Genomic DNA, 19163 nt, shown 5'->3' with positions numbered 1-19163 from the left:
TCTAGCCTGTTTATCCACAAACGCCATCTGGGCGCAGCGGTAGCCGGGTCAATTAGTTGGCTAAACGGTGGTAGCGAAACGATCGAGGAGTGAACCCTGTTGGTCAACTGTGCTGGGAGCTGGGGGTTCCCTGGTGGCGGTGGAGGATTGGCATCATCCTGTGGTGGGGCACTCATCTTTACCCCTTCTCACCCTTGCGCTGTACACACGGTGAAGCTGTCCTTTCGTTTTTTTTTTTTTTTTTTTTTTTGACTCCGCCTTCCTTACTTCTTTTTGTTTTCTACTTCTGCCTCCCTTTTCTTGCCTTTTATTTTACAGTGACCATCTCCTTTTGCTTACCGCTGCTTTTTTTTCTTTTCTTTTCTCTTCTTTTCTTTTTCCTTTTTTTTTTTTTTTTTTTTTTTAGCCCCTCCCGGGGGCGGCACACATCTGACGTGCACCACGCGTCTTTTCTTTTCTTTTTTTTTTTGGCTTCCTCCTCTCCGGCCTCGCAGGAGACGCACGGCGCGCCCGGCCAAGGAAGCACGCGTCTCCTTCGGCTGCTCCGGGCAGCGAGGGACGCCCGTGGGCGGGGCCTTGTAGCCTCGCGTGGTGCTGCTCTCGGGCAGCGAGGGACGCCCTGGGCGGGGTGTCAGAGCCCCACGTGGTATGCTCCTTGCGGGGGAGGGCGCGGGGCGCGGCTCACCGTCTTTGGGTTTCCCCGATCGGGAAACCGGTCAGTTTCCTCGTCGTCCGCTCCGCCAGTCGCGCGCCTGAGGTTCCCTCCGTGAACCCGGCTTTTTTTTTCTCCGGCGACCGGCCCGGCACCACGATCGCGGCAGCCGACACTGCTCCGCTCTCCTCCCGGTACGTTTTCTCAGCCTGGCCTCGATGTTTAACTGCACTTTCTTCTACTGTCTCGCATTTCGATCCCGCTCGTCGCCAATGTACTGGGCCTTCATTGTCGTTGAAAGAACACGCACAGACAGTGTTTGCTGAGAACACACGCATGGAACTGCGTCACCCGCAGTTCGCTCTTTATTTATACCCTCGTGCTCCGTGCCCCTCCCGGACACGCAGAGCACGTCAGGCGCACATGGAGAGCCCGCATGGCTCTTTATTAACTCTTTACACATAGTAATGGCATGCATGGTAAACGCTTGCAGAGTAATTTCTGATGTTCATCTGGAGAGAGTGACCGTCCCACCTTCTAAACCCACTGGTTTACTGATTCAACCTGGCCATCAAATGGCAGTCTAAGAGCCTGCACAAGGGTGGTTGAAGTTCCCAAACTGCACCCGCTCCTGCAGGCAAGGCTCAGGATCCTTTCAACTAACGGGTACAATGAGTTTTGCCCAAATCGTGGTGCTTTGCCCCATGCAAAGAAGTGCGTGGCCTGTTTATGATTCCTTTCAGAGTTCCATGGTGCTGTACGTGCCCCCTCCCGGTGAACTGTCTTGTAGGGCACAGCATAAATATCCTCTACGGGGCGGCCTACTTGTTGTGTCCCTCCAACAGCTCCACTGTACTGGTGAATATTCCATTAGCTAAACATGCACCAGTTAATCAGCGAGTAGCTCATTTCTCTAAGGAACAGGCCTAAGTGCAGGAGTGGACACCCATCCGGACTATGCAGGCACATGATTTGTGGCACTGCTCTGGATGTTGCACAAGGGAAACATTATCACGTCTTCAGTTTCACCCTCCTTTTATGGTGCAAAAATGCTGTATTTTGGCCATTAAAATGCTAATTCACCATAATTTACGCAAATATTGAACTATTGAAGAGAATTCACTGAGTCTATGAAGGCATCTCTGTTAATGAAGAAATGGAAGAAAACTTAAAAATACTACAGCATCATGCTGTACCAGGTCAAAGTCAATTAACAGAAGCTTTTGCATCAGTCTTCTTCATAAAAAATACTCACAACCATCCGTGCTTAGATGTACTCTAGTAAAGGCCAAACCTGCACATTCAACCTAAGCACAATGGGCCTGATTGTCAAAGGCATTTTCAACTGTAAATGTAGGTTTACGGCGGACATCACTTCACTTGCACCTACCAGATACTCACAGAAAGATATCTGAGAGGCGTAAAGAATTGTTATTACTGGTAAATCTCGGCCACAGGTGCATAGAATTATATAGTAGTAAACTTCACACGGGTATTATAGAATGGGCGGAATAAGGCCAGGTTTGCCTGGAAGTTTGTGAACGCCCAGAAACGTGTGAGTCTGTGGTCACTCACACATTCCGATTGGACCATTTCATATCCAGAAAATAGTCATACTTTTAATCCACAAAGAGCTGGAGCATTCACATATTGAACTGCATTTGGACCTTGAGAAATATGTCACATGTAATTCTCTGTAGTACGCCTAGAAACTTTGGCTTGTTCATCCACCCTTAAAAGTTTAAAAGGAGCCCTGACAATCTGGTATACAATTCATATAGAAATAATCCTAATTTTCTGATGAATAGAATGAATGCATGCTTACAGACCATAAAATATTGTCACAGTTCATGGTCTTCTAATCAGAAGTGTCATTAAAATCAAGGCCTCTTTAGCCAATGTTTGGAAAATTGTGTTGCATAATTATTCGATTGGACCCAACTATAAACAAGCAGTGGCAGTGCCAGTAGGACTGTCTTTAAAAGAATGGTGTATGGTAATGTGAAGCATTTCATGTAAGTATCATGGGAATAGGTATGTATTTGTGTGGAAGCAAATAACTGCAGAATAACATTGATGTAGGATAAAAGGTCGGTGACAGTTGAACTGTCCAGCCAGACCTAAAAATCCATGTAGGTAATGACTGTGCTTTTCCTATCTATGCTTTGCCACAGCAACATAACATAATTATCTAGTTATTAAGTCACTTTAATAGCATTCCAATGCCATGTGTGTGCCTCTGAAAATTCAAGCTTAAGTACCTAGATAAATAAACAAAATGATCACAGCTGTTTAGAGAGCAAGCACATTTTTTGTGGAAGCACACAACTTTGACCCAATCAAAACATGTGCTCCTATCTCCCAACATGTGGGTGGAGGCAAAGCCACTCTCTAGTGATGCTCACATAATTGTCTGGCAACAGCTGCACTGTCAGGCCAGGCCATAAAAAATTACCTAGAGTTCCTCAAATTCCAAAGGAGGACGTCAGGTTTAATTGCTTCCAATTTAGCTAGGACATGAATACAAATCTTAAATAAACGGTCTAAATCTTCATTTGTCATTAAGGCAAAAAAAGAGAAAGCCTTATGGCAATTGTGTTACTTAGTAATAAAGATAGAACAGTGTGTTAAAAGTACCAAAGCTCTTTGTGTTCACGCACAACTGTACAGTCACATTCCAAAGCCGTTAACAGGTCTCCAAGGGTGGAGGTAAGCCATGGTGGGAAATGACATGGTGTTCCTCCAGTCCTTTTTTGCCATACTGGGGCCATACTTATTGCTTTTAGGGGCAATATAGTGCCCCATGCTGGTGACGGCAGAAGTCTTGCATTGTTTTGAGTACAACCTCACTTTTAAGGATAGTGAATAAGTCAGAGCAGTTATCAATTTCAAATAGCTTTCTTAACCACTTGACTGCCATAATCACTTCTTTATAAGGTGTAAACAAGTGCACGTAGTATGTCCTTGTGAAGAATAAGCTGTCATTGGAACAAGGCACAAATGCCATGGGCGCTGTCCCTCCAATGTTTGTTCAAAGTCTTTGGAAACATTGAAGTAGGTGTGTGGCACAGGTGTACTCAGACCACTGGGATTTGGGGAGCTGAATATCAGTCATGAAAAAAATGTTGAAGTTGACGAGGTTCTTCTCTGATTTCCTAATCGTAAAAACAAACTCTGGGTGAATTACACTTAAACCTGTTCCCCTCCTGATTGCCATATGAAAACTTTCTTGCAGTCTCCGGTGCCTCAGTGGGCCTTAAACAGAATGCAGAATAGCTAGTATCATGAGGATAATTTATGGTAGTACCTACTTTCTATTTTTTGTGATGGGGATTATGATTTAATTTACTGCTGATTATCGTATGCTAGCCAACAGAATACGTTGTATTATATATATTTTGTTGTGCTATTATTGTAATTTATGACTGTTGCAGACACGTTAATACATGTCATTTTGGTTTCTCATTGAATACAAAGCTTGAAAACGCCATAAATTAGGAACAGGTCGGCAGTGTCATAGCTCACAGAAGCTCACAGAGCAGATGAAGGCTCTAGAAACACTTGCTGGCTTCAGAGACATTGCTGAATTACCTGTTGGGTAGGTGCTCATGGCTCCTGGATGAATGCCAAAAGTTGTTTGAAATGAGTGCTCACTAGGAAATACCTAGAAAAATAGTACAATTTGTCAATAGAACATGTTGCCTAAATACAGTACTTTACTTCTACATTATTTTGTCAAACATATACATATAATTAGAAATTTAATTTTAAATCCAGCTCATGTATGAGTATAACTTGAATTCGTTTAATCACCGTTATTTGTTTTCTTATAAAATTGCTATTAAAATAGAATAGAATAGAACAGAATAGAATAGAAACGAACAGATTAAAGTTGCAAGTCTTTTATCGTTATATGCTGAAGGCAGCGTCGAGACTAGTGAAATGTTTTAATTTTACAAATAACTAGCAATTTTTTTCTGTAAAATATCTAATAGTTTATAGCCATGATCAGACAGTCATAAGAAGTATCATTGCAGTTTGCTCACTAGACGAGTTAAAACAACAATACAGCGAAACTTGGAGTACCTGATGCTTCAAAGTGGGATATCTCATCCAGTAACCATAAGCTAAAGAAATTCATTCTCCAACATTTTCAAAAAGTAATAAAAACAATTAAGATAAGGTCTTCGGACTAGACCGACCTGTGATTTTATTGGGCATGCAAACAGGCATAAACGTAGAGATTGGTGTGTTGCATATCATATCATAGGAGTTGTGCCTTGTAGCTGTTTACTTATTTTGATCTCAAGAAGTAATTGACATTTTTTGTTGAGTGACGTCACTTGTGGATATTTTTGATGCTCTTCTCTTTAACTGAGACAAAACTGAGATTGCATGACACAAAGGTGTAGTCATAGCCTTTCATCCGATAACCTACTCTTCACCTTTGATCTGGCCAGGTCAGTAATGGTAACTGTAATTGTATTTACATAGTGCTTACTACCCCTGACGTGGTATCATCTGATTCACTGATCGCATTCTGGTACGTCCTGGAGCAGTAGACCACTCACTACTATCAGCACAAGTACTTAAGGAGGTGTCCCAGGCAATGATATTCACCTGCTCCCCACTCTCTCTGTCCAGTAATATCCTGATTCTCAGCAATGCTCCCACCTCCATGATGACACCAGCTAATGGGGGTTGTATGCACTACTGAGAAGGGTTTCAGGTTACATTGTGCTCTTTAAGAGGGATATGTCGGCTGTAGTACTATGGCATTGTAGGCGCGGCTGTGGAGTGTTTCAGGCTACATTGCTCTCTTAATTAGTTATACGTCGGTGGTTACCCGTACGGCTGTACAGAGTTTTATCTTACTTGCCTCCCTCTAGAACCGAAAGAGGCATTCCAGAGCACAAAATATCCTATCAGCAGTTCTTGACGATGTCCTTAATGTGATGCTTCTCACACTGAATTCTCATCAGCCCTGGTGCCAAGAGACCTACAGGTAATGCTACGCTTAATAAAACAAGATAGAATTACAGTTATCTGGGCCTCATTGGTGGTTAGTGACAGTGTCACTTTGAGATATCTGTCTATCAATACACCTGATCAGTGTAAATTAACCTGACCCAGTTGCTCCTGAATAGATGAGTAAAACTGCAATGGTGACAGCCTTGGGGTGGTACTTTCGGGTAATTCAACCTCCTACTGGTTTCCCTTCAAGCATAATCGTCCATTATATATATCCACTGGACCACAGGCACAGTCTCCCATAGAAGAATATATCACACCACAAGTGCTTGGGTTAACAAACTGGACACCTAATAAAACCCTAGGCCAACTGCAGATATCCAAAGTATAGAGATAGGTCACTTCACCTACTTATTGTTGTGGCATGCTTCATCGTTGGTGACCTATCCACACCAAGGTAGATGAACACCACATTGGCACACACAATTGTTGTGCATGAGCGCAAATAAAATCAACTGGACAATTGCAGGGATCTAGGTTCATAAAAATATCTTGAGACAAACTCTGCGGATATTCCACTTCATCAACTGGGTACTCCAGATATGATATAAAAAGAGTATCATGTAGATATTAGGCAAGGTAGAATGATCCATTCACCTACTTATATCTTGCCTACATGTCTCAACCATCCCCCATGCCCCTAGGGATCAATGGCCTTCATCAGGTCTACAACTGGTGTTAGTATCCATGCCCAAACTTCACTCATATCATTCATCACACTAAAGAAGGCAAGTAGTGTATCCTAACCTGCTTAGTCATATTATGAAACCTTTATTATGGGTTGCTTTTATATTTGGGATGTAACCGGGGCTCCACCATGTAGTCACACACTCTTCAGGGGTAGGGGGCCATGGACAACTAATCCCTCGTCAGCCCATCATAGGTGTGATATATTCACTCATAATCCCTATGCCCAGTTACCTCTTCTGGGGCAATGGTATGGATTTTGTTAATGAGGAGAGTAACTGCCTGCTTGGGTCTAAACTGTGTCTATTTCTCATTCAGATTTATAGATTATGGGGGTCATTCTGACCCCGGCGGTCATGGACCGCCGGGGCCAGGGTTGGAGGGAGCACCGCCAACAGGCTGGCGGTGCTCCACAGGGTATTCTGACCGCGGCGGTTCAGCCGCGGCCAGAAAGGGAAAACCGGCGGTCTCCCGCCGGTTTTCCGCTGCCCTGTAGAATCCTCCATGGCGGCGCAGCTCGCTGCGCCGCCATGGGGATTCTGACACCCCATACCGCCATCCTGTTCCTGGCGGCAGAGCCGCCAGGAACAGGATGGCGGTATGGGATGTCGTGTGGCCCCTGGGGGCCCCTGCAGTGCCCATGCCAATGGCATGGGCACTGCAGGGGCCCCCGTAAGAGGGCCCCACTTTGTATTTCAGTGTCTGCTTTGCAGACACTAAAATACGCGACGGGTGCCACTGCACCCGTCGCACCTTCCCACTCCGCCGGCTCAATTCTGAGCCGGCGTCCTCGTGGGAAGGCCGTTTTGCACTGGGCTGGCGGGCGGCCTATTGGCGGTCGCCCGCCAGCCCAGTGCAAAACCCAAAATACCCTCAGCGGTCTTTCGACCGCGGAGCGGTATTTTGGAGGGGGGAACTCTGGCGGGCGGCCTCCGCCGCCCGCCAGGGTGAGAATCACCCCCTATGTGTCATAATATGCAGCTAGGGTACTGAAAGAGATCATACTGTCTAAAAAATAAAAGAGTTACCCTCCTAAAGCCAGGGGAACAGAGTAATTGGACCAAACAACAAAACATTTTTTTACTTCCCTTCGTCCTTACACCTAACTTGCTCAATGGGTATAATCTATCCTCGATAAGCACATTTTGTGTACTGAAAGGGACTGTATACAACAGTGTACTGCATCTCAGCATGTCCTCAAGTCAGCCAGCATGGACTCAGTGAAGCATGTTGGACGTTTGTCTTCAAGGATGACTGAAGTCACTAAAAACAGTACAAAAGCCTGTGCCACACATCAGAATGTCCCTTTTTAAAACTACAGACAAGGGCTCACCAAACTACTTTCATCTTACCGGCCTTTTGTCCTCACTTACAGCTGGGTCACCAGAGATAACATTGCAGATCCCTGTGTACGAGTGTATCTCTTCCCAGTTCTACTGTTTTGAACTCTCTAAACTCAAACAAATTTATTAGCTGTTTACCACTAAGATAGACCCTCAGAGACACTAAGGCCCTCATCACGAGTCTGTCGGTCGCATGACTGCCAGACTCGCGGTGGCGGTCCCACCGGTGGCGGTCCCACAGGCTGGTGGTGGGACCGCCACATTATGACCGTCGCGCAAGCCAGCAGCCTGGCGGTCCCGGTGGTTTTCAACCTCCAGGGCAGCGGTGCTTGCAGCACCGCCCTGGGTATTAGGAGTCCCCATCCGCCAGCCTTTCCATGGTGGTTTACACCACCATGGAAAGGCTGGCAGAATGGGGGACCCCTGCACTGCCCATACACTTAGCATGGGCAGTGCAGGGGCCCCCATGCACAGCCCCATCGCACATTCCACTGCCCGAATTACAGGTCGTGGAATGCACGATGGGTGCTGCTGCACCCACCGCACCACCACATTGGTGCCGGCTCAAAGTTAAGGCCCTGTTCACCGCAGCGCCGGCGAAGGGAAATATTGTTTCTGCCCATCAGCCCTGCGGCGAAGTCCTATTAGGGCCGGCGGGGTTCAGGCTGCAGAGGAGGTCTGAAGGCGGGAAGAGTTTAACGGGCAGCCTCCGCCGCCCGCCAAACTCTTAATGAGGGCCTAAGTGATGCACATCAGAATGTCCACTTCTGAGTCTGCAAGATTTGAAATACCAGGCAGTATAGTGCTATCCCTTTCATAATCAATCATGTCCTGATCAGCTAGTATGAGACAGTTAGCTAGCACCTTGTAAAATCTGGATCACTTCTCCATCTTTCTCAAACTCCCATAGATGACAAAAGTAAGATCACAAATTTACTTTAAAAGGCATTGACTTGGGAATAACATGCAGGTTTGATTGTTTGCTTGCCGGTGTTCATTCAGGTTCACGTTTAGAAGTGTTGAGAGTGTTAGTATTACATTGCACATGTTTTAAAATACCCACAAAAGTATGACTGTGTGGATCTATACAAAAATCAAAACGATTGGCTGTGCCTTTGCTTGCACCTTAAGTACAAAAACTCAGCTGTGGTCCACGGGACGATGTTTATTTTGAGCGCATATGAATAAGCCTTCAGGTACTATGTTCATTTATGTGGATTCTGTTTCTGCTAACTTTCACATTATTCAAAAAAATATCAAGAAAAAATATTTTTAAAAAGATCGTATTAATGCGGATTGTACACCTCGCAGCCAATCCACAGGAGTAAGAAGTAATTACAGAAATCTATATCTGTACATTTTGTGCATCATTAAAAAGTCAGAAATGTACGTAAATCACAGATTTCTGACTTAATAATATATTTTTGTGACATTTTGTGACATAGCCACGAAACTGGTCAAAATGAACAAAGATTCACTGCCCTATATTGTTGCTGGTGTAAATGGTGTAACGCGTTATAACTATGTTAGGCTAAAAACAACCTTGAACAAACATGACATGACAAAAGTATAATAGCATTGAGCTCAAATTCTCTTTAAAAAAAAGTTGCTAGAAATAATATCAAATAATTGTGTTTTTTCACTTACCTGCAAGACGTTTGTTTCCTGACTATTTTCTTCTGGCTTAAGCCTATCATTAAGTTCAAAAGAAGGCATGGTTTCTAACACATCTCTGATAATGGATGCTTTACCAGTCAAGTTTGGAGATGAGCTGGCTCTTCGGATTGCAGGTACTGGTTTTTCATTAGCAGTTTTCTTTGGGATTTTGACTTTTGGAGCTATTTTTGAGAAGTCAGGCAGAGGATAATGAACTTGACCTTGACCGTATTTGAATTCTTGAGGTGAAGCTCGTTTTTCAAATTGATATTCTCCATGCTTGGTCCTATCTTCTATGGTTTGGTAGTGATCTCGATGGTTGAACATGTCATCATCCATTTCATATGTGAAGCTCTCGTGTATGCTGTTGTTGAGATCAATTCCGGAAGTATCTGCCTCATCTGGAATGGAGTTATTTTCCAATTTCATGGTTTCCTCATCATAATTAGAGTCAACCCTTGCTCCTTGACTTTCCAACAGATACTTTTCCAAATCTTCTGTTTCTTCTCTCGTGTGTTCATAACATTTTGAGTTACTGATTTTGCTAATGATTGTTGCATCGCTGCTTTCAGCAAAGGATGTTTCGGGGATTGTTTCCGAATCAATGAACAGACTAGAGCTTAGTTCATTATCATCATAAAAATGACGTAGGAGAACATCAGGGATCCTTGAATTTGAGAAATCTCTGATATTGACTCCAGCTGGAAAAACATCAGCTGATAAATTCTTCTCACTGCAAGGGGTGCTTTCAGGATAGGTTGTAGTAGTACCTGCACTTATAAAGGTTTCACTAATGGTTCCATAAGAATTCTGGGTAGCAATGTATTTTTCAGATATGTGTTCTTCTTCCTTTTTTTCATAATCTCTATTTCCTTTTACCAAACCTGAATTTAAACTGATGAAGTCAAGATGATTTCCAGAATTACCTACAGAGTTCCACTCACTGATCCTGTGCTGGAAAGCACTGTCTAGGTTACCATCATATGGTAATTCTTCTTGCTCCTCGTCACTTGTGTTTCCTGGGATGTCAAATGTGCCACTCTGTACACCTCCCACTGGGCAGAAATCATGACCATCTTCATTGTTCCGAGTGTATTCATCTTCATCTAGTTCTGTTAGATGTCCTTCACTTGTCACCGCATGCTCATCAAATACATTATTGTGCATCTCTGACTCTGTGAAACAAAAAGATACATTGAAATGTGTAAGGCCAACAATAACACAAAGTGATTCTTTTCAAATTATAGGAACGCTCGCATCTCACTATTCCATGGCAATATTTGTAGCAGCTCGAAGACCAGAATACAATCAGTTAAGTAAGAAATATCTAAAATCTACAGGTTTTTGCATTTTAGTAAGTGCATCAAAAGCAAAACAGAAATTATTACTTACCAACTGTAGAATGATATGTACTCTTATTCCTTAGTCAGACCTTATTTATGCAATTTAAAGCATATAGAGCATGAGAGTCTTTGTATAGGGAACTAAAATATGTTGCAAACCTATATGTGGGGAGAATAAAAAAATGTATACACATATAGCGATATATAGATACAGATTATATATATATATATATATATATATATATATATAGAGAGAGAGAGAGAGAGAGAGAGAGCGAGAGATATACATATAGATGTATATAGATATATTACTTACTGGTGGTCGCCAGTAGGTAGCTATGGATGAGACCTAATTTCCATAGGTAAATCATTTTTTATTTGCCAATAACTTTAGTGCCATTTGACAGATCTTCACGAATTTTTCAAAACTAGTTTGCTACTCACTTCAGTTGCTGTCTTGAAAGTTTCAGGGTGATTTCTCAAGCAGTGGCCGAGAAAAAGGGGTGATATAAAAATGCGTTTTCCCCATGAAATTTCACATATGGATTTTGAACACAATTACGGCCCGAACAGTTGAACGGGATAACACCGAATCTGCCAGAAAGCTAGATATGGGTCCAGAAACATCTCTTTTTGTTATTTGGTGTAAATCAGTTCAGTAGTTTTGGAGTTATTAAAGAAAAATATTTATATGTATGTAGAAAAGCGGAGGGTCCGCAAATCCAACAGGTCTCATGGTGATATATGATTTGCTGCCAGCACTTCAACCAGGAAGAGCTGGCAGCCATCTTGGGATTTGAACTCTGCAGAGTCCCAGGAGAAAACATATAAAAAGAATGGGGCTGGGTAGAAATACCTTGATCCTTTTGGCATTGACCTGGGGCAAACAACTTTTTTCTCTTTAAATGTTACCGCAAATTTGCAGAGGATCCACCAATCAACAGTAACATAAAAAAAATTTAAAAAATGTGGGCTGCCGCATTTATTTTCTAAGCCCTCCCCGAGTGGTCAGCCACGGGGACACCATCCCGAGGGCCCTGCTAAAATAGAATACAGAGGGGGGCTGCACAGCCCCCAGGGCTCAGCTGATAAGCAAAAGGGGGAGGGGGCCATTTGGTCCCCTCGGGCCAATTTCGGCCCTGCGGACCACATCTGTTGCAGCCCGGCCATTAAAAGAAATGGGAAAAGGGGGGCTGCGCGGTCTCCCTCCCCAGGTCATGTTCAGCCCCAGGGATCCCATTCTTCAGGGCCCGGCCGAGCAATCCAAAGGTTGGGGGCTGCCCAGCCACACCCAGAGCCATAAATGCCCCTGCGGACCCCATCCCCTGGGGCCTGGCCATTAAAAAAATGGGGGCCGTGTTCAGCCCCACGGACTTCAATGCCCTGGTGCCAGGCCATGCAATCTAAATTAATGGTTAATGGCCCTGGGACACCATCCCCCAGGGCCAGGCTCCTGCTATATCCCAGCGTGCCTACCCCAAGGACCTAACGGTTTCCCTGCCCGCTTTGGTGCGGGCTGGGAAAGTTGTGCTTGCTCTTGCATGGCGAGAGCAATTTTAAAGCTCCTGCCATGCGAGAGCAAACACTAAGGGCCAGATGAAGAGTTTGGCGGATAGGTTACTCCATAATGGATATTCCCGTCCACCGTATTACTATCTCCATAGGCTATAACGAGATCGTAATACAGCGGACGGGATATCTGTCATGTTGTAACGGATTAAAAATCCTCCCGTCCGGTAGGAGCGGACTTTTCATCTGTTTCCCTGCCCACACAGAAGTGGTTATGGAAACAGATGAAAAACGTACTCCTGCATGCAGGGAGCAGCATTTTTTGCTGGTCAGTGCATGTGGGAGCAATGTCGGCTCCTGCAGGAGGCAGGGAGCTGTCTGCGACCTCAGGGGCATTGGGGCTCCCCACATGGCCCCCAACAACCAGACAATGGGCACACTGGGTGGAGTACAGGATCCCAGGGTTGGAGTTCCCAGGGCCAAATTGGCATGAAGAGGGGGGGCATATGCCACCCCCTCATTTTTGACAGCTGGACCCTGGAATTTGAGTTTCCTGGGGCCGAAGTTGACCCTATGGGGCTCATTGCACCCCTCCCATTTACAATATGGATGGACTCCTAGGGATGGGGTCCCAGGGCCCAAATCGGCCCTGCAGGGGGGCTGCGTGACCCCTCCACATTTACCATGAGGATAGGCACTAGAGTGCCAGCTTGTTTAGGGATGATGACAGGGCTTGGTAACAGGCCAGGCGGTGCAGCCTATCCCCCGCCGTGCACAGCAGAGGGAGAAAGGAGTCTCATACTCTGTCCAATGAACAAAGGTCACTGCAGGCATTTAGATTTATGTTGCATGAACAAAAGCTGATATTACTGTTGGAGTCCCAAAGATCCAGTGATTCAGTTTGACACCCTGATGTTTAGTAACCCCTTATATAAGACATAACTGAAATATGTGGAACACAAACCTCACTTCATACTCTTGACACCTAGCAAATGTACAGTAGCAAGGGAGATGTTCTGATACATCACTATTGCCCAATCAGGTAGCAAAGGTGAATAAAATGTCAGCCCTTTCTTTTGCATGAAGAATAATGCAGTGGTGTGTTAGTGAGCATAAGAATAAAGTTGTCCTTGAGAAAACAGAAAGATATGTAGGATCAACGCAACTGCATAACGCTCCATATATGTACGTGAAGCTGCCTCCTTTCTTTTGACCAAAGGTCATGTATCCTCATGAGTTTAGGTCACCTTACCAAGGGGCATTGAACTTCTGTTTACATGCAGCTGGTTCTTCATTTTCTGGCCACCACACTATACCAATGCATATCCACCTTTGTGTTACAGAGGCCCCTATGACCCACATATTTCCGCCCACTCTCTATCACTGTTCACTAATCCTCCCCTTCTGCCATGATTCTCCTTATCAAAATTCACTTACTGTAAGGCCTTTACTTGGGGTGAAAGGGTCATCATTGGTTTCTGGACAGTATCCGTGAGCGATACTGTTGTTTACCACCGATGTTTCATGGCAACGAATACTGTTGGAATCAGGGGCAGCTACTTTTAATAATGCTCGGTGGGGCGGTTAGGGGTCATGTGGGGGGTGTTCACATGGGGGTGGAAATCATGAAAAAAAAATTAAAAAACTTACCGGCTGCATGTTGCATTGCTGTTCCTTGCTGCCTCGGTGCTTCTCTGTGTCTTCTCTCCCCACCCAACCCAGATGCTTCTCTCATGCTGTTGCCCAGCATGAGAGAAGCACCTAGATTGATCTGAGCGGCCTGAAATGCCGCTCAGCTGGGGACTGGGAGCCTGCACTGGATCTTCACCCACGCTGTGATACACAGCCGTGGGGGAGAGTTCTAAGTGCGCATGTTGGTTTGGCCAGCCTTGGCCGGCCGACCACAACATCATGCGCACTTAGAGTGCACACTACTTCTACTCCCCCTGCTGATCACGATCGCCCCGCCCTGCCCTACGAGGAGAAAGCAAAAAATAAAATGATAATATCATTGTATTATCATTTTATTTTTCTGCTGCCTTTCAGCAGCGGGGCGATGCTCCTCCGCCATTGCGCCATAGCATTTCCCTTTGAAATTCAATGAGAACCTTGTTAGCTTTTGGCAGATGACAGAGGTGAGGGTGCTGTTTCATCTCTTCAGGATCAAGGAAGTTTCTAGGTACAGATTGTTCTTTGGACTGTCCCTCATTACTGCTTCAGGAAGAATGATGACAACTAGATACCTAGATCTCATGCCTCACTGTGCCCTTCATTTGAATACTCCTGCTAAGAGCCAGTATCATTGATACTTGCTGTGAGTGCCACTACCTTGCACAAATGTTGTGTCTGACAAACAGTGAGAAAATTAAATGTTTAAATTTCTATTTACTATGTTTCTTGACAAATACAAACATTTATTATTAATATATAATGTAGTAATATACAAATTATATGAAACGTATATCAATATAAATACGGGGAGGAATATATATTTACAAATACAATGTTATCTATATCAAACAGTTATTAAGCAATATTTCATCAGTTCATTTACCTAAACAAGTTAAAGAACTCCATTACAAAATAACTAAATCTACGTATACTTCTCAGACCACCACCATATTCAGCATTAATTAATTTAAAATATTTTTTCCAAAGTATAGACCTTTTTCATCTTTTTTAAGTAAAGTGAAGTTTTAGGGTGTTCTTCAACTTTGCATAAGCCAGTGATTATGAATCTAGCTACCTGGGTGACATTTCCAGGTGGCTCGGGCTGCCTATTAATAATCAATGAGCCTAGTGCAGGAGAAAAGCATAGACAATTCGTTGCATGCATAAAGATAGACTGATATAATTAAAGTAACAAACAGGTATATCTTTGGGACCCAATCTCCATAGCGCTGACATCTAGGACAACAATATGACATTTTTTGCTTGCATTTGTAGAGAAATGCTGAAGCGTAAGAAACAGCCATTGCCCATTTATCTGTTTTTTCTAAGATGTGCCCCTCTTAAGAATTGTGAACACAGGCTTCTTCCCAGGTCATGGATTCAATTTCCAGGCCAGTGTCCTTTTTACATTGCATTTGTGTTTTACACGGATCTCCAGTATTTTTGATCTTTTGGAGATATTTGGCCCATTGGCTAATCCTTTTGTACTGAAAATTATCCGAAAATAAAATTTCAACTGCGGGCCTGGAGCTTTCAGTTTAGTAAACGACAACGTTTTGAATAACTCTGATAATCTGGCGATATGAAAATTGGAATCACCCCACATGTTTGTATATTTTTGAGCTAACATATTGCTATGTAATTCGTTTCCCGTCGATTACTCAATCCCAAATTTTCCTCAGACCACGCTTCTCCCATCTACTTGTCTCACTGGGGATCAGGTTTGTGCATACTGCCCTTAGAAGAATCTCAGTGTAGACACAGGGAATCTGCAGCTATCCTAAAAATTGGTGATGATGAAGGGCAAAGGGTTTCGAAAGTTTGGTAAATAACGATTTTTTAGGATTAAGATATATTTTTCCCCTATCATGAAATTGGGGGAAAAAATATCATAATGTTTTTGTGAGCACTACTTTTTTTACGCTCTAATGTGCATGTACTGCCACACTGTAACTGTGGAGGTCAGGGACAGTTTGATTTCATTCTTCAAAGGGGAAGGCACAGCTTTCTTATACATATTCGTGGTTGCCATTTACTCCATAAAAACACTATCGAAGGCCTCTAGCATCTGAAAAAAAGAATAATCTAAGATAATTTTTTAATAGTGGGGCATAATTCAGGTGGAAGAGCTCTTCATAGTTTTCTAAAACTAACATTCCTAGATATCTTCTGGGATTTGTGTTATAATTATGGCCTAAGAAAAAGGGGAGGACTTGCTTTCTAAGACCTTGAGAAAATGACATTTGAAAGATAACCAAATCTGTTTTGAAGCTTGAGACAGTGGATCACCCTCCACTCTCTGGAAAATGTTATAAAAGTGGGATCCAAACCACTCTATGGCCCAAATTTAAGAAGGGCCTAGTCCCACCTAGCGCCACATTAGTGCAATTTTTTTTATGCTAATGTGGCGTTAGGTTGGCAAAAACGATGGGCCAAATTTACAAAGTGGTGTAATGCATGCATTGCGCCACTTTGTAAACCCTTGCGCCACATTATGCCTGCACCAGGCATAATGTATGAAAGGGAGGTGTTCCTCCGTTAGGAGGACTAGAAAAATGGCGTAGTGGAATCTATGCGATTCCACTGCGCCATTTTCTCGTCATTTTTAAGCCTGCTCAGTGCAGACGTTAAATTGAGGCACAACATTGTTTATAATGGGCCTCTATGTACTTAGCATTATTAGCTAAAAAATTTGTGGCGCTAATCCAGCAAAGTACCACAATAGCATCAGAAATAATGACGTTATTCATCCTAAAGTGCACTATGGCGTGCCATATCATTAATATGGCACACACATGGTGGCATTAGGGGAGCACAATAGGGTGCAAGAAAAGTGGCGCTACATGTGATGAAGTGCCACTTTTCTTAAATCAGGGTCTATGTATTCAAGTACTTCCATGTCCTACATGACCAATGGAGAGAGTACCCTCCAGAGTACTTGGATGACCACTTTGTGACCTGGGCTGGTGTCTACATGACAGTCAATCTCTCAGAGGTGAGATTGTCAATCTCCCATCACCTGAAAACTGCAGCCTGCAGAAAAGCTGAGGGTCTGCCTAAGTGCTCAGAAGTTTGCATGTCATACCCAGGGCCTAATTGTAAGGGAAGGGGGGAGCTGGGGTGCCTAGAGAGCGAGATGCTGCTGCTGCATTTCCCCACCTAGACTTAAGTATTGCTAAAAAGGACAAGCCTCATTGGGGTCAGCTGGAGGCCAAGGTACATTAGGTAAAAAAGTGCACAGTGCATAGCCCCCATGTGTCCATGGTCTAATCGTGGAGGGATGGGGATAGCTGGGCTACCTAAAGAGCCAGACACTTTTGCATCCCTTTGCAACCTAGATTAAAGTATTGCTAATAAAAGAGACCAGCCTGCTTGACATCAATGGAGGCTGCTACACATGAAGTCCTGGGGTACATAGTGCTAGCCCGCATGTAGCCAGGTCCTAAAACAGGCAGGATAGGGGAATGGAGCATTGTTATTCTTACTTCACCCCTAGCAGCCCTCCTGTGGAATACCATCCATACACCCCCATCACCCATCAACTGCTCTTGCCTCAGTCAGAGGCCCAAGGCCCTATATACAGTCCTTGGCCTTCACAACTTCACAAGTTCCTTGAAGATGTCATTAGTGGCAGCACCCATCAACTGTTCTTGCCTCAGTCAGAGGCCTAAGTCCCTATATACAGTCCTTGGCCTTCACAAGTTCGATAAACTTCACCAGCCCGGTGTTGAGCTTAATGTTCCGTGGGTTTAAGGACTCCATTTCTACTGATCTGCAGGTCCTAATTCCTAGGGCCTTACATTTACTCTGTAGCAGGGCCCTTCGCTGCGAGGGCAGGTAGGGCAAAGGCAAAGAACAGGCAGTAGCGTTTGCTTTGACTGATGACATAAACGACACGTTACGTCCTCCCACTGCCCTTCCTACTGCCATTTGGGCATAAATTCTAAAGTGGGAAGCACACCTAGTTTCATTGACGTAAGCTTCTTTTTCACTTTTATAGAGTAAGCTGCCTCAAGCTAATGACTCCTTGGCAGCACTCCTCAGTTAGTGACAACATTTTACCAAAGCCCCTAGCTTGTTGAGGGTTTGTCTTACTAGCGAGAACTCGAGTCAGTCTTGCGCAGGCGATGCAGGCCTCAGCAGTTGGAAAATTTGCTTAAATGTCTGCATTGTGAGCTTGTCCACTAGGCTGGCGTCTGAACCTAACATTATTTTGCCTACGTACGTGAGGGTTGGCATCAATTTTGACTTAATTACTGTAATTAAGGGTTTGAGACTGTGACCCCCAGAAAGAATTTGCTAAGGTTGAAAAAGCAACATTTACAGCCAATGCTCTTCCTCTAACTTTCTTTTGTGGTGTGAAGGTAGCCCTCAAGTCTAGCTTGACCACTAGATAGACATATGGTTGTTTCTTCAGTTGTGGAAATGCCCACCGAAAAAAGGTAGAATTGGGGCAAATTGCATTACCTATAAGCTGAGGGGAAAAGTGTAATCAGACATGCCTCTTCATAATTTTTTTATCAGAATATTAAGGGCAATAGTATCTCCATTTCAAAATATCTAGGCCAAAATATCAATTACCACTATTTCATACAGGTATACACAGGAAAGTATGGATTTACTATTATACTCTTCATACTCCACCTCTAGGTACTGCAAGATATACATATTATCAAGGTACATATATGTGGAGTTAAGAGCAGTAAATATATGCTTATCTGTGTATACCAGTGATACTCATAAGTACAGCCCAAGGGACCGCATGCGGCCCTCCTGACCTTTTCATGCAGCTTCCTGGTAAACAGCAGCTCTAGGCTGCTGTTTACTCGACTCAGCACCAATATTAAGAAGATGTTAAATAATGGGTAAAGGTTAAATGAAGTTAAAGAAGGGAAGTAACTAGGCTGTCCTGCACTGCTTAACTTTAGGAACACCTTAATTTCTAAAGAAATCTTGCAGCAAACATGAAGAAATGTGATAAAGTCTCTTCACAATTCAAGAAATGTATTTCATTAACACGGAGAACAGTTTCACCTTAATACATCAGATTATATCAGTGCATTGAGATATATTTTTTTTAAATGGTAATTTCCAAACATTAATTTAGAAACATTCATGCTTCCCCCCAGCCTGACAATGCTCCACCACCTTGCAATGCTTCTCCCCAACCTCACAACAAAGCCATTAGTGAACTAACAAACATGTCAGTTGTTAATGTGCATCCTTTGGGTAGCCTCAGTTGCTATTATAGATGAACATTATAGCGTATTA

At 43.7% G+C, this 19163-nt stretch overlaps 1 protein-coding gene across 1 annotated transcript in view; it reads right to left on the bottom strand.

Annotated features, from left to right (window-relative positions):
* AKNAD1 (AKNA domain containing 1) overlaps nucleotides 1-19163 on the bottom strand; it is a 175947-nt gene that overhangs the window by 149474 nt on the left and 7310 nt on the right. Inside the window, exons 2-3 of the mRNA XM_069232398.1 lie at nucleotides 9361-10544; nucleotides 4244-4316 (exon numbers count right to left, since the gene is read on the bottom strand). Coding sequence (XP_069088499.1) covers nucleotides 4244-4316; nucleotides 9361-10536 — 1249 coding nt within the window. The 5' untranslated portion in view covers nucleotides 10537-10544. The remainder of the gene's footprint in view (nucleotides 1-4243; nucleotides 4317-9360; nucleotides 10545-19163) is intronic.

This window comes from Pleurodeles waltl, chromosome 4_2 (genome assembly GCF_031143425.1).
Source record: "Pleurodeles waltl isolate 20211129_DDA chromosome 4_2, aPleWal1.hap1.20221129, whole genome shotgun sequence".
In the NCBI taxonomy this organism is placed as follows: domain Eukaryota; kingdom Metazoa; phylum Chordata; class Amphibia; order Caudata; family Salamandridae; genus Pleurodeles; species Pleurodeles waltl.
Note: the sequence above shows the minus strand (reverse complement) of the source record. Positions and strands in the feature narration are given on the sequence as shown.